The sequence below is a fragment of the Lithohypha guttulata genome (assembly GCF_036872675.1).
Source record: "Lithohypha guttulata strain CCFEE 5908 chromosome Unknown scaffold_2, whole genome shotgun sequence".
NCBI lineage: Eukaryota > Fungi > Ascomycota > Eurotiomycetes > Chaetothyriales > Trichomeriaceae > Lithohypha > Lithohypha guttulata.
The window spans coordinates 26,353-40,873 of NW_027042751.1; the positions used below are offsets into that span (position 1 = coordinate 26,353).

A 14,521-nucleotide genomic window follows, 5' to 3' on the forward strand; every position below is an offset into this window, starting at 1 on the left:
CACAGAGAAGATTGCTATCGCACCTTTATATCATGTTTACGGAGCTCACGGAAGGTACAGTTTCTGACTGTGAAACCAACGGCGTCTGGAATCTTGTATGGACCCAGGAGATTAGCAACGTAGTGATGCTCGGCCTTGAGAGTTATCCCAGACTTCTATCCAGACCAAATAGTAAACATTATCATTATATGTCTGCCTGTAGCTGAACAAGAGCTGACAACAACTCTTGCCGCTCTTCCCAATATCTTGTCATAGACTTTCGAACACCAGATTCTTTGTACACTACCTCTTCGAACTCTTCTCTGATCCTCTCGAGAACCTCTTAATGGATCGAATGCCACTAAAGCTCGGTTTCGGCTTCTCATAGTCATCATGCCCATCACCACCGAGCGTTGCAGCACTACTGATCGTCGTGCTGTCGGTATTCCCGTTCACTCCTGAGTCTGCATCTTCTCTTTTCTCACTGACCTTCGCTGCATTCGACTCTGTGTCCACAGGCTCACCTACAGCTTTTCTCTTCAAACTCTTCCACTCCATGCATAGAGAGCAGAGAAACGCACAGCCACACAATGGAACTGCCGCAATTAAGGCAGCTTGCAACGCGTCGTTGTACAAGTTGATCAATGCGGGTAGATCAGCCGCAGGTACAACAGCACGAAACCGTATCGTACCAAGCTCGATTATTGATCTGATATTAACACCAGGGATCGCGTTTGCATTGTTCTCATCTAGCAAGTGATTTTGTAGAAGCGTATTGCCAATAGACACGAAGATGGCACCACCTGCAGATTGGCAGGCCACGACAGCAGCCGTACCGATGGGAACTTCTTTCAAAGGCAAGACGGTTTGAACGGCACTGAAACCTTGCTGAATAGCCATGCCTAGGCCTGCAGAGATAAGTACCTCAAATCCGACCCAGGTGGCGGTGGAAGTGTTGGGTTGGAGGGTGGCAAGAAGACCTGCACCGACAGTGCCAATGGCACAGCCAATGATAGCAGGAGGCGCAAACAGACCGTTCTTGGAGACGAAGATGCCTGCAAACAGCGAGAAGAAGGCGTTGACGACCATGTAGGGGATCATATTCACACCGGAGCCGATTGCTGAAGCGCCCTTGACAGCCTGAAACCAGATAGGTAGATAGTATGAATGAAGAAGGAGAGCACCATATATGAAAAAGGCTGCTCCACAAGAGGCAGCGACTGTTCGTTGGCGGATCACATGAACAGGAATAAGAGCCGCTGTGCCCTTGTGAAACATCCAGGCAACGAAAACCATTGCTGTAACACCGAAGCCACAGATGAGGCCAATGCAGCGGGCGCTAGACCACGAGTGGCGTTCTTCAGAAAATTGCAGTGCCAAAAAGAGCATTGTGCAGGCTCCAAGAAGAATGAGATTGCCGATCCAGTCAAGAGCAAGGACCCTCTTCGTGAAGGGTATGCTTACAATAGAAGAGTCGTGTTTTTGTGATGTGAAAAAGATGAGAACAGAAAGGAACGTAATGCCTCCGACAGGGAGGTTGATGTAGAAGCACCAGCGCCAAGAGATAAGGTCTGTGAAGACGCCTCCAAGGAGAGGTCCGCACAGGGCACCAACTCCATAAAGAATGCCAACGAAAGCGAACAGGATAGGACGAGCCTGCAGCCTGACCGAGTGCGTACCAACCACGAAAGAACCAGTCAGAATGCCTGCTGAACCCACGCCTTGAATAGCACGACCGATGATGAGGACCTTCGATGAGGGAGAGATGCCACAGATCAATGAACCAATTTCGAATACGCCGACAGCATAGAGAAAAGACTGTTTTGTGTCGAATGACATATAAATTCTCCCGTAGAGGGGTTGGAAAGCTGACGCGGTGAGCAGGTAGGCGCTGCCATACCATCCTATATCGTCGTATGAATGAAACCGAGCAGTAATTTCTGGTATTGCCGTTGTGATGATGTTACGATCGAGAGAGATGAGAAAGACTGACAAGCAGATACCGACGATGATCAATGCTAGAGGCAAAGGACCCGGGTACTCGTGGTCGTCATCTGTAGGACCAGCTGCTTTGCCCAGGACTGATCTGTCCTCGGTAATGGCTAGTGGTCGGACACCTGGATGAGGTGCAAAGCCGGAGAAATCAGAAGCTATCGAGCTGGACGACGAAATTGTGGAGAGACGGGTACTGAAGGATTGCTGTCGGTGGTGAGTCGCCGCAGGGCGAGGAATTAAGTGCTTCGTCCCACTGCTGCTTGACTTGCTATCAAAGGCTATAGTAGATGGAGGAAGATTGGATGACAGCCTCGATATTGGTGATCCTATACTGGTTCTATCATGGCAGTCGGCCGATAGTCTTGTCGACACGCCTGAGACAGGTCTCGAGGGAGTACAAGGTAACAAAGCCTTCACACTCTCATTAGTTGCTGGAGGCTCACTTCGATCAGGGCTCTTGAAACGCGACAAGGCCTCGAATGGTGAGTTTGCCGATCGAGTAGATAAAACTGTTCTGCTGCGTCTAATGCTAATTCGCGAGTTTCGATCACGGTTGCCATCGTCAATGTTGTGCTCTGTGGTTTGGGCTATGTCTCTAAACAAGTCGTTGAGCCAGTCGTTGTTGTCGCCCTGACCATATGAGGCAGTAAAATGTGCCATTGTTGTCAAGGTTAATCAGACAAAAGGCTCTGTTACAGGCAGGATAACAAAAGTGTGAATCCCATTCACCTCTGCGAGAGTCATGTGCGAGCGAACACTTCTAACCTGTAGGAGTCACTGATCGAGCGTTCGATGTAGCAGTTTCCTTGGCCGCAACAGGCGACAAATGACGTCGGCGCCACCAATATATGCTAGCAGAGGAGACAGTGGTAGTGCCGAACAGGAGAACCAGGTCTTGTTGTTCTGTCACATAGTCAATCTCGGAGGAACAGAACCTGCATGTCAACGAGAATGGAAAGCCCAAAATCGTGTCTGTCTCCATGTATTGGCAAACCTGAAAAGTATTGTTCCAAGGTGATTGCGTTTCCAGTTTTCCTGGTCCGGACGATTGTCGTCAGACTCACCAAGTTGGGCAGCCCCAGACGTCCAAGCGCGGTGGGTAGCGGCGATGTGGACATGTTGAGGTTCCAAGAAGTGAAGATGGTGTTCATACTGTCGTGCCCCCCTCATGACGTGTCATTGGACGAAGCGCGCCGCAAGTACTGTATTTTGGCATGACAAGAATTTCATCCAGTGTTCGTGTTATTCGTCACTTGGACGCGAACAGAGTGTCTGGTAAGAGGACTATCATACGTGGTGCAGGCATTACAATCGGACGAAGCCAATCCATCGTCGGCTGTTGCGCTGTGGAGAAGAATGATTACGTATGGTGGGTAAGGACTTGGTCGATTTAAGCTTATCTGCGCTAGAATCCTACCCTGGCATGCGCCAAGCGAGGGCCGCCTGCAGAATTGACATAAACGATCTACTAGTCCTTAATATCATCGTCTTGGTGGTAATTTTGATCCGGTATCAAATGTCAAAGCCGCATTTCTCCTGCAGATCCTCCAACTAGAGATAAGGCATCCTATTCTGATCCTAGCGTGCTTCGGTAGGCAAGGTCTGCTAGAACTTTTGTTGTCACATACTTCGCAGTGCAGATCCCTACATTCTCGGAATTTTATCCTACGACTACAGTAATTACCGTCTTGAGTGAGGGATTCCACTATCCAAGGAGATAACCCTCGAAGCCGCAGGACTGCACTTCTGAAGCACGCAGACATTGCCGATCGAGCAAAAGTGTCACCTGGGGCTCGCCCGTACCACGCCCGTGGTGTTGCCGATCAGCTCCCATCATTGTCCACTCCTTTGATAAATGATTCGCTCGAGATGATGATCATATGTCTTGGGGGAGTGACTCAATTGCATGCTTGCTAAGAGCCCAAGCACGATGTTAGCATAACGGCAGCAAAGAACATTTGGTAAGGCATGAAAGTATAGCAGACATTTTTTGCCAGTGTGCATTTGTGTAGAAATGAAAATTTCGTGATTATTCTGTTAATATTCATAATGCTCTATTCTTTTGTGACAACCGCCTAAATTCTGTACCAACTATTCAAAAACCGAGACTAGAATGAGATTGAAGGAGAAACCAAAGCATGCCGCTTATGCTTTAATAGGTGAAACTTGTAGATTGATACCATCTCTTGGTCGCAAGACGAGTCGCCACATTTTCAAGTCTTCGGGATCCTCTTTGAAAGTCTTGTCCATCTCGAAGGTGAATTTACTCAGCAGCGCACAAAGCAAGGCCTTCATCTCAACTTCGGCAAATTTTCTGCCAATGCACCCACGTGGACCTATGACAGTTAACGACCGACCAACAATCGTGAACGAGGAGTAGCTTACCTTGTAAAAATGTCATGAAAGCGTTCGTGGTATAGGTAGGTGGGAGATTGTGCCAGCGATCAGGGTCAAAGGTATTTGCAGTAGGGCCCCAGTAGCTTTCCAACCGGTTGATAGCATTTGCCATCAGGTAGACAGTGGTGCCAGCTGGAACGAAGTAACCACCCATCTGATCGTCTTCGCGCGACCTGCGCACTGTCATCGGGATGGATGGAATATATCTCAATGACTCCTTGCAGACATCCTCCAGATATGGTAGCAAATCGACATCAGCCTTCTCGAACATCGCAGAATCATATCTCTTAGAATCATCGAACAAGAAGGGCAAGGATTCGCGAATCTCATTTCTGAGTTTGGTCTGTATCTCAGGGTGCTTCGCAAGCAACATCAACGTCCAAGCAGCGGATGTGGCAGTAGTATCGTGCCTGGATATCATTAGCGCAGACTGAAAAAGTGAAGGCAAGTACTTACCCTGCACCAAGGAAGGTCATCACCTGATCGCGCATCGCGTCGATGGTCAGAGCATCCTCCTTGGAAGCTGTCATATTGTCGCGGACAATAAGTCCAATAATATCCTTGGGTTTAGAAGTCTTTTTGTTTTCCTGGGCTTCAACTTGCTTCTGCTTGATGATATCGGTCGCTCGTGAAAGAATTGTGTTCTTGGCAAAGGCAATATCCTTGTTGGTCTTCGCCGGAACCAGTCGCACAAGTTGTGTGAACGCCGCCAGACCGTTGATGATACGTGCTTGTAGACCAAAGTCGAAGCATGCTCTGTAGGCTTGTCTTAGAGGAGTTTCTGGATCATCTAGCGAGTCGATATCGGTTCCCAAGCCTGCCTTGCCGATAATATCCAAAGTCGTCCTGTTCAACCATTCCAGAACCTCGAAGGACTTGGTCTTTGTTGGTTCTTGGTGTACTTCTGTATCCCATAGTTCTGACATATGGAGTGCTTTCTTCCAGAAAACAGGCATCAAGGAGCGGATGGATGTTATAGAGAATGCTGGTGTCAAAGCTTTTCTTTGCTGTACGTGTGTTTGGCCCTCAGCAAGAAGTACACCTTCGCCAAGAACTGGCAACATCCAAGCTTTAGCTCGTAAAGGTTTTGGCCAGTTGTAAGGGTTTCGCACAGTCATTTGCTTGATAGCATCGTCGTCGGCAATAGAGAGACGTTCTGAACCAAAAGGAAAGAAGTAGCGCACTACACCACCATGCTGTGCATGCCATTTTCTGGCAGGAACAGCACATTCCGAGGTGATGATTTCGTAGAACTGACCCCATAGTGGAAATCCTGGCACTGTTGGAACGTGTCGTAGAGGAGATAAATAAAAAGGATAGATATAGGAAGAATAGAAAACATGCAACAGTACAGCTGTTGGAAGTAACCAGGAAAGGATGCTTGCTGTAGTTGTTTCGCTCAGCTTGCCTACTGAGTACCCAGCCACGGTTATCGCTGCGACATAAGGCACGAATGGTACTTGAAGAGCCATATTGGAATGTTTTTAATGAAGTTGTCCAGACGAAGAACAGTTAGATGCGGAAGAGAGAGGGTTAATGAGCATGTTGATAACCTCAGCTCAATACTTAAAACCGGCGTACCTATGCACACTAACGATGATGGCAACACGCAGAATACAGGGGCGTATGATTGCCAACAATACTATCCGCTCGAGGAGCATGGTTCGGTTCGCATTGGTGAGTCGAGCCTCCCTACATGCAATCCACGCTTGGTTGTACTCAGACATGACATGAGCCTTTCGTGATCTAATCTTCATGCATCAGTGCCTGTCAGACGGCGATTGCACAAGCTTGATCCAGAAGATCGACGTCAAGGAAAGTAGTCTCACGGAGAAAGGACAAGTTGGTGGGTCAGGGAGATTTTTTCCCGGTAATGTGGAGTCCTCTGCCCGCGGCCTTATTAGGAAAAGCTTGACATAATCCTATTGGTACGAATCGATTCAGCATAATCTGCATGTGCAACAGATTGATGAATAGACAACCAAAGTTTAAATCCACTTAATGTCTATGTGTCGACAGCGAAGGAATTGATCGCCAAGTCTACAGATTATGGCTCCCTCAACGCTTGGCGACGGCGAATATCAAGCAAGGGGAGAACTGATGATGAGGTGCCATGATCGACATCGTGGAGCTACCAAATATTGCCTTCACTGGCTACCATTTGCTTCGGGTCTCCGAAAGATATTCATGGTGTTGTCCGCTGCGATATTGGTAGCGCCTGTATAGTCAAGCTCATGGACATGACGTTCAGCCTTTCTCATCGTGGAGTATCGATTGCCGGAAGAAGCGCGAGAGCTGAACGAGTCCTCACTCATCGCAGACCCATCGAATTAGTGGCATCCTTGCTTCGACACTTGCTGGGCTTGTTTTGTGTGAACAGTCTGATTTGATGGCCGGCCCCTGGAAATTCTTAGGAGCGGATTCGAGCAGAGATACATCGCCCACCTACTGTAAGCGACAAAGTTATGGAGAAGATCACTCCAAGCTATACAATCTCCTACATGAGATCGTTGCTACACACGGAAGGGGATTATTGACCGAACACCACTTACCTCACCAATTCCACTTGTGCTCGATCCATTCATGAGACTCTGATGGTGATATATTTTGGCACGACTCTCGCCCATCAAGATCTTTCTCTCGTACACACTCATTCATTCTTTACTCAAGTACATCTTAGACATCTCTGACACCTCCGACATTGTTCTTCACCATGACTTTCATGAATTCGACCATCTCTGCTGCGGCAACCCTGCTCCCATATGCAGTTCCCCAATTTCATTCCAGTGGTACCGTTGAGTTAACTCCTGTGAATCTCAACATTGATCCCTGGTCGATATTTGACAAAGCATGGACAACTCTTGTGGGATATCCTGCACAGGATTTCAGATTCGAGGAGGGTTCGACCCCAATTTCAACCACTAAAGCTGTTCTATCGTGGATTGCAACATATTATGTGGTTATCTTCGGCGGACGTGCCTTGATGGCTAATCGTCCCGCATTCAAGCTTCACACAGCATTCATCATTCACAACTTTTACCTCACAGCCATCTCCGGTGCCCTCCTGGTCTTGTTCTTACAGCAAATAGTACCTAGCATTTGGAACAACGGCCTATACGACAATGTTTGTGGAGTTAGTGGCTGGACTAAACCACTCGTCGTCCTGTATTACCTCAACTACCTGACAAAATATTTGGAGCTGCTGGATACAGTCTTCCTTGTCCTGAAGAAGAAACCTCTCACTCTACTACACACCTACCACCATGGTGCGACCGCTCTCTTATGTTACACTCAACTCGTGGGCCAAACTTCTGTATCTTGGGTCCCCATCACACTCAATCTGACGGTTCACGTCGTCATGTATTGGTACTACTACCAGTCCGCTCGTGGCGTCCGTGTATGGTGGAAGCAGTACATTACAATGCTACAGATTTCTCAATTTGTTCTTGACCTCGGTAAGCAATCTCGCAATCTATCACGATACATCAAGTGCTAATATGATCAGGATTTATCTACTTCGCCTGTTACAACTATGCTGTTAGCACATACGCACCATCGCTCCCTCACGTGGGCACTTGCGGTGATCCAAAGCAGGAGCTTGCTGCTGCAACTGGCTGCGCCATCATTTCATCATATCTTTTCCTATTCATTGGATTTTATCTGTCAACCTACAAGAAGCCAGCTGCTGCCAAAAAGGCTTTGAAGAAGGCTTCGAAAACTCAAGTACCTACACTTGAGGAAGCTTCTGAGAAGACTGTGGACGCCCTTCGTACAGCTGGGACCACGGTCGTAGAGACTCTCAGGGATGAAAAATGTTCAATCTCGATATAATCGTTGTCGCAGTCAGCCTAATGGAAGGTAGCAAGGGCGTTTTTCATGTTCTGCCGAGCTAAATACTAGCACGCAGTGGGTATCATATTGGGAACGGTTAATGGTTTGTGGTTCAGCTCTTAGTAATCATGTTCATAATTACTTATTTTCATATACGTATGTTATGCAAATCTGATTTGTTGCTTACTGGGTAAAACAATCCAAGACACTTCACTAATCATTGACTCTTCATCAAAAATTGGTATACAATAGTCACATCTTTTCTAAGTATACATTCATCTTCTGCTTTCCTGTAGAGATATTACACGATAGGATCACGTCCACAATGCTCCAGCATGTTGTGGACGTTCAAATAAGAGCAAGCTCCACTTTTCAGTCGCAGATCCTCAGCTTTTACGTGAAGCCACATGCCGTCAGCCCGTAGGAGAAAGTTTGCTGGGTCTCTGAATCGGGACATGTGGGCGTTCAGGAAGCCGGGTTAAGACATTGGCGTCTCTTAGAATCCACTTCCAGCGGACCTGAAGATTAACCCGTACCCTATAGAAAACGTACTGTGCCCAAACTTTAGTAGTCCTCTTATTGCGGCGATTACTGAAAAAGGTATATTATCGTCTGGCGTGCAGCCGATATGGAAGACCTTGTCGACTACAGCACATGCTATTCGGCTTCACTGAATGCTCATAAATTTGTCTCAACTGTCCAACAGTAGGTATGTTTTTAGCCGAGCTCTTTCGTCATGACAAACGTTCGTTCTTTAGTGAGTGTGAATGGCGCTTTTCATGATGTCTTACCACTATCACCCGTCTCCTGTCTCTAATGAAAATGAACGACAACAACAAAACTGGATACGCAGCCACATAGTATTTATTATAAGTGAGGCTCAATATCAAGCCTCAATTCGAGACTGGTATCTGACTTTGCAAAAGTACCAGACCGTTCGAATTTGGCTTAGTAGACTGCCATGGTTGTTTCTCGGCGTTACTGGCTGAAATACTGTCTCTTCCAACCAGTTTACGGAGCGTGTCCGTAGATCTTGCATATATTCCGTTACAGTGCTTGATATCATTCGGCACCAGAAATTTCAGTGTTCTTAGCAGAGTTTTTAAAACGCCACTATCCTCATCGTGAGCCTGTTGTTGTTGTTGCTGTTTGGACTTTGGTACGCGCTTGACCAAAGACAAGCGGGCGCTGGTTGTTACGTCAATCACCGTCACATTGAAGCATCAGCCAACCTCTTTGGGTTGTAGCTCGAAACTCTGAAAGATGTTGACAAGCTGTTGACGAACAAGCAATCTAATCTAGATAGAGCGTCTTTCTGTCATGTGACGAGTGATGTGATCAGCATGCTGGCGATCCGCGATGCTGCAGGGCATTAGTAGAAGCAGCAATTTCGGCAAGCGAAACGTCAATAAATTTTTCCACTTCGATGCATCTCCTAATAACTCAGAGCCACTAATGAATGTCAATCCTTCTATTGCAGTGCTTGAATGTCAACTGCTGATTTAGTTGACACAACGCCACGACGCAGGGGCTGTCTTCATCAACGGCTACGTTTATGATGAAGGTAAACAAATTCCCACGACTTGGGGTCGTGCTGGCTAATTGACGGATCCTCGACCAATTACTTTATAATAAAGCTTGGCTTTCCTGGACTATCATCTTGTGACTCTAGGTTCAGACGTTCTGTATACGCCTGTTAGTGTCACCTCACGAAGAAGCAGCTCGAGCTGTCCCAGCTATCATCACTAACATCATGGCAACTATCTCAATCCAAGACTGCAACTCCTTTGTGAAGCAACAACATATCGTCAGCCACGATGTTTCTACACTCGCGACAGGCCTCTGGCAATACCTCAACCTTTCTCTGCTATGGAACACTTTACTCATCCTCTTGATTGCCATCAATTTCAAGAATTTTCCATTCATCTATCACCTTCGCATCCTCAATGCCATCCGCTTCGTTCTAAAATCCCAGCGTTCACCACATAAACTCACACCAGACCACCTCTTCCAACCCATGATTACCTCTTCCAAAGCACCCATTACAGAAATCGATGTCTTCGGTCACAAGTCAAACAGCACATACTTCACCGACGTCGACATCGCACGAACACATCTCATCACCACCATGTTCAGCCATTCGATTGAAAAGTTCCGCGGCGGTACTACGATGAACGGTCTGAGCGGACAGCCTCGCAGTCAATTTACTATGCCGTTGGGAGCTGTCTCGTGCACTTTCAGGAAAGAGTTCAAGCCTTACGAGGCGTACGACATGTGGACGAGGATCTTGTCATGGGACGAGAAGTGGTTCTACCTCGTCACTCATTTTGTCAAACAAGGCGACAAGATCGAGCCCACAGAGCACAGTCTATATCCTCAGCAGAACAGCAACGGCAAGAAGTCTCATCGCAATTTTGATAAGCCAATGTGTAGCTCTGTATGTGCAACAGCGCTGAGCAAAGTCGTCTTCAAAAACGGCCGCATGACTGTCGCGCCGGAAGTCATGCTCGAACTCGCTGGCTTACTACCGGCGAAGGAGGATATACAGACAGACGCTGTTCACGCACAACTCAAGACCAACATGGCCGAAGGACTAACTAGGCGCGAGGCCGTCAAACTTGCTATGGATGATGTTGAAAAGATCGAAGGCTCTGACAGTGAGAGCAGCTACGATGAATCTCGCAGATCAAGCACAGATCAAGTCAAGATTGAATGGACTCGCGAACGCATTGAAAGGGAGCGACAACGAGGCTTGGAGACTGTTGGAGTACTAGCTAAGCAAGGTGTACTGGAGGACGAATTTAGTGGTAGTGACGGTCCTGCGTTAGGTCGTCACTATGACGGCCATGGAATTGAGGGTGTCGTGACGACTCTGGCACAGCTTGGAGGCCTAAGCAACTACCAGCTACTGTGAGTTTCTGATGATTCATGTGGAGTCCCTGAGATAGTGGGGGAAGCATTTCGTTACATGATTTTATTCACGTTTCGTGCACACAGTAACGGAAATGATCTCTGCACTACAATCGTAGCGTTTACACTTAAACTTCACGTGCCAGGGCCCTGGCCGACTAGCCGCTAGTGTGCTAACGAGTCGGTATGGTGGATATTGCCCGGGACAGTGGAACCTGAAGATCCATCGGAATAGTGGAACTAGGGCTGAAACTTCGACCGGAGTTCAGCTGCAGGTCTAGCGGTAGCCGAGAGATCCATGAGTTCCACAATCTCCATGTTGACATAAAGAGTGCCCCGTCCGCTTCCGGTCCTCGCTCGGTGGATTAAGTTTGTTCGCTCCAAAGTATCAACTCCAAACCTGTGTGTTGAAGGTCGAAGTACCAAACGAACGACATCCAACAGAATAATGTAGAACAGCGCATGACTGGGACTTCCGTGACCTCAGCTTCGTGCCAGCGAGGTTCCTCCAGTCTGGAGCATGGAGACGTTCTTCTGAACCCATCTGCCATTTTACCCGACATCGTCGATCAACTCCTTGCGCTCTTACAAGACACAGAGTCATTCCGTTTCATTGGTCGTGCTCCTCATCTATCCATACAGATTTTGTCTTAGCTTCTATGATTGAGACTCAACATTGACGGATCTGGTAGTTCATCAATAAAGATCTGCAGGACTATTGTCCTGCCACAGTAGATCTCTCTTCAAGACTTCTGAAATAGTGCTATCACGCATGGGGAAACTCTTGAGGCTCTTCTTGTCAAAGTTAATGATAAATACTTGTTGATGAGTTGAACGACTGGCGCGCATTGTGCGCAAAAACAGTTGCAACTTTGTGGGGCATGTGACGCTGAGTCGCAACACTGCTTGAACATGACGCCTGTAACGTCGGTACGTTCTTATAGGTGTGGTTGAGTATGAGAGCATCGTGCCGATATGTGAGCTCAGGGTTTAACTCTATACTCATAGTCTCGGGCCTGTCTTATTTGTGTCACATAGACTGTACAATATTCGGAACTTGATGTGATAGTATTCTCCTAGTATCAACGATAATGATCATGGCATTTTCATATTCATGTGCCTTCGGGTATGCCTCAGTAGCTTTTATTGTCTACCAAATAATCAAGCTATTCTCAACAAGAAGGCATATTGCTCGTGAAGCACAAAGAAGAGGTTGTCTCCCACCCCCGGTTGCTCGAAATCGAGGGTTTTGGGGTATTAATACCTTACGCGAGAGTGTCGCAGCAACTAAAGCTGAATGGGGACCTCAATGGATGCATGCTGCCATCAATGAAATCGGAAAAGATGTGCATACCGTGCGAGCCTGTGTCTTCGACTACGAGCTGCTAATCACCCGTGATATCGATAACATCAAGGCAATTTTCAACACCCAGTCTGCGGACTTCGATATAGGTCCTCATCGTGAGAAGACCTTCAAGTCTGCGTTCGGTCTGGGGGTTATGACTGCACGTGGTGAAGCATGGCAGCACTCTCGACGTCTCATTCGACCACAATTCACCCGGGATAATACTGCAAATTTGCCAATGTTTGAGAAACATGTGCAGAGTTTGTTTAAGAAACTGAGGCCCACCCAAGATTTGTGGACTAGCAAGGTTGATCTGCAGCCTTTGTTCTCATATTGTACCCTCGACATAAGTACTGAATTCTTGGTAAGTGGACAATATATATTGCCCGGAACTCCATCTGATTTCCATAAGTACGGCCAAAGTGTTTGGAGCCAAGACGTCGACGCGCGCTCGAGGCTACCATTAAGCAGAGACCCAGAAGCACCAGATGTCGCTAATTTTGGAGCCCATCTTGACGAAGTGAAGCACATCCTTGATCGTCAAGGCGCTTTAGCGAAATATAGCTGGCTCGTCAATTCCGATGGATACTCGGAGCATTGCAAAGGTCTCCGAAGTTTTGTCGACTACTTCGTTCGGAAAGCCTTGGAGCAGACTAACGAAGAGAAGCGCTCCAGCGACATGCAAGACAAGTATGTCCTGCTTGATGAACTCGCCAAGCATTCACGAAATCCTGCTGAACTTCGTAACGAGACCTTGAACGTACTTCATGCTTCTCGTGATACGACTGCAGCACTTATGGGCTGGATCGTGTATTTCCTAGCTCGACATGAAGATGTTTTCCAGACTCTGCGGGCGGAAATCTTGAACACTTTCACGTCGAATGGAACTCCAATAGAAATCACTTTCAAGGGAATACACTCAATGACGTTTATGCCTCAAGTCATCAACGAGACCATACGAATGGTTGGGATCGTGCCAATGAATGAAAGAGCAGCATTGCAGGACACTACTCTTCCTCGAGGTGGTGGTCCAGACGGTCTATCGCCAGTTTTCGTATCAAAAGGTCGTCAGATCCTCATCCCTACTTATTCCATGCAGCATCGGGAGGATATATGGGGACCTGATGTAGATTTATTCAAGCCGTCAAGGTGGACAGGTCGTAGGGCTGACTGGGACTTCATTCCTTTTGGATCTGGCGCTAGACAATGCCTAGGACGTAAGTTTTACTTAGTCATCTGCCCATCTCTGTATTGCTAACGCCTGTCCCAGAACAGTTCGCAAGGACTCAAGTAATGTACGTGATCATTCGATTACTTCAGACATTCGATGCAATCGAGAATGTTGAAGCACCTGGGCCAATGAGGTTCCATCATACAATCGAGAACCGGAGTGGTAATGGTGTACAAGTTAGATTGCATGCTGCATTGCCGACTACATTCCATGCGCTTAGACAGGGGGTTTCAGCAGAGGAATAAGAGTCAGTTGATGGACAACCGAGTGAGCTTCGTTCTTTTGTGCCTCGTCTTTAGTGCCCTTGCCCACCATTTGCTTGGCTGTGTTCAGGAAGTTGTTGTACCGTTTTACCTAGCTAAGCTGAGCTATGTCCCGATTGAATCGTTAGTTGCGTTAGTCTATAGCACATAGCACGTACACGTCAGTTCAGATCCAGCTATGAACACGAGATAAACAGAAACGATCGACCTATCGATCCGTCTGTTTCAACACTATTGTAGTGTACGCTTAGAGAAATGCCAGTATTCTGGTACTCGTGGGTGATCCGCTGATAGACAATCGGCGCCGTAACCGTCCGGTGTCACAGTTGGCGCCAACTTAGTTGCTGTCGAACGTTGTAGATCGCTATGTGATGCATATGCAGCTTCAACCCGTTTCGACCGCCCTCGCGTCGGTTGCAGATGGGATCGACATTGGACACAGCGAAGTTCTCGCCTGCTGTTGTATGGTAGCGCAAGGATACTGGTAAGACGGGCCAGTACTGAACTAAGTCGCAAAGTGTCGTGGAGTGGTCGGTAACGCACAGCTACAACGACTGGTCGCAACTGTTC

At 47.5% G+C, this 14,521-nt stretch overlaps 5 protein-coding genes across 5 annotated transcripts; 3 read left to right on the forward strand and 2 right to left on the reverse strand.

Annotated features, from left to right (window-relative positions):
* Window positions 1-282: 282 nt before the first annotated feature.
* LTR64_002142 (uncharacterized protein) lies at window positions 283-2,634 on the reverse strand (the record flags this gene model as incomplete). Its single annotated transcript, XM_064896515.1, has 1 exon — window positions 283-2,634. The coding sequence occupies one exon, from the start codon at window positions 2,632-2,634 to the stop codon at window positions 283-285; it is 2,352 nt and encodes a 783-aa protein (XP_064755465.1).
* A 1,485-nt stretch (window positions 2,635-4,119) lies between these two features.
* On the reverse strand, window positions 4,120-5,843 carry LTR64_002143 (uncharacterized protein; the record flags this gene model as incomplete). The annotated part of the gene is made up of 3 exons (XM_064896516.1): window positions 4,120-4,310; window positions 4,360-4,781; window positions 4,828-5,843. The coding sequence occupies 3 exons, from the start codon at window positions 5,841-5,843 to the stop codon at window positions 4,120-4,122; spliced, it is 1,629 nt and encodes a 542-aa protein (XP_064755466.1).
* Window positions 5,844-7,084: 1,241 nt separating this feature from the next.
* ELO2_1 (Fatty acyl-CoA elongase/Polyunsaturated fatty acid specific elongation enzyme) lies at window positions 7,085-8,202 on the forward strand (the record flags this gene model as incomplete). Its single annotated transcript, XM_064896517.1, has 2 exons — window positions 7,085-7,826; window positions 7,877-8,202. 2 exons carry the CDS (start codon window positions 7,085-7,087, stop codon window positions 8,200-8,202), a joined length of 1,068 nt encoding a protein of 355 aa, XP_064755467.1.
* Window positions 8,203-9,955: 1,753 nt separating this feature from the next.
* Window positions 9,956-11,116, forward strand: LTR64_002145 (uncharacterized protein; the record flags this gene model as incomplete). Its single annotated transcript, XM_064896518.1, has 1 exon — window positions 9,956-11,116. The coding sequence occupies one exon, from the start codon at window positions 9,956-9,958 to the stop codon at window positions 11,114-11,116; it is 1,161 nt and encodes a 386-aa protein (XP_064755468.1).
* A 1,309-nt stretch (window positions 11,117-12,425) lies between these two features.
* Window positions 12,426-13,933, forward strand: LTR64_002146 (uncharacterized protein; the record flags this gene model as incomplete). Its single annotated transcript, XM_064896519.1, has 2 exons — window positions 12,426-13,674; window positions 13,728-13,933. The coding sequence occupies 2 exons, from the start codon at window positions 12,426-12,428 to the stop codon at window positions 13,931-13,933; spliced, it is 1,455 nt and encodes a 484-aa protein (XP_064755469.1).
* Between the last annotated feature and the right edge of the window lie 588 nt (window positions 13,934-14,521).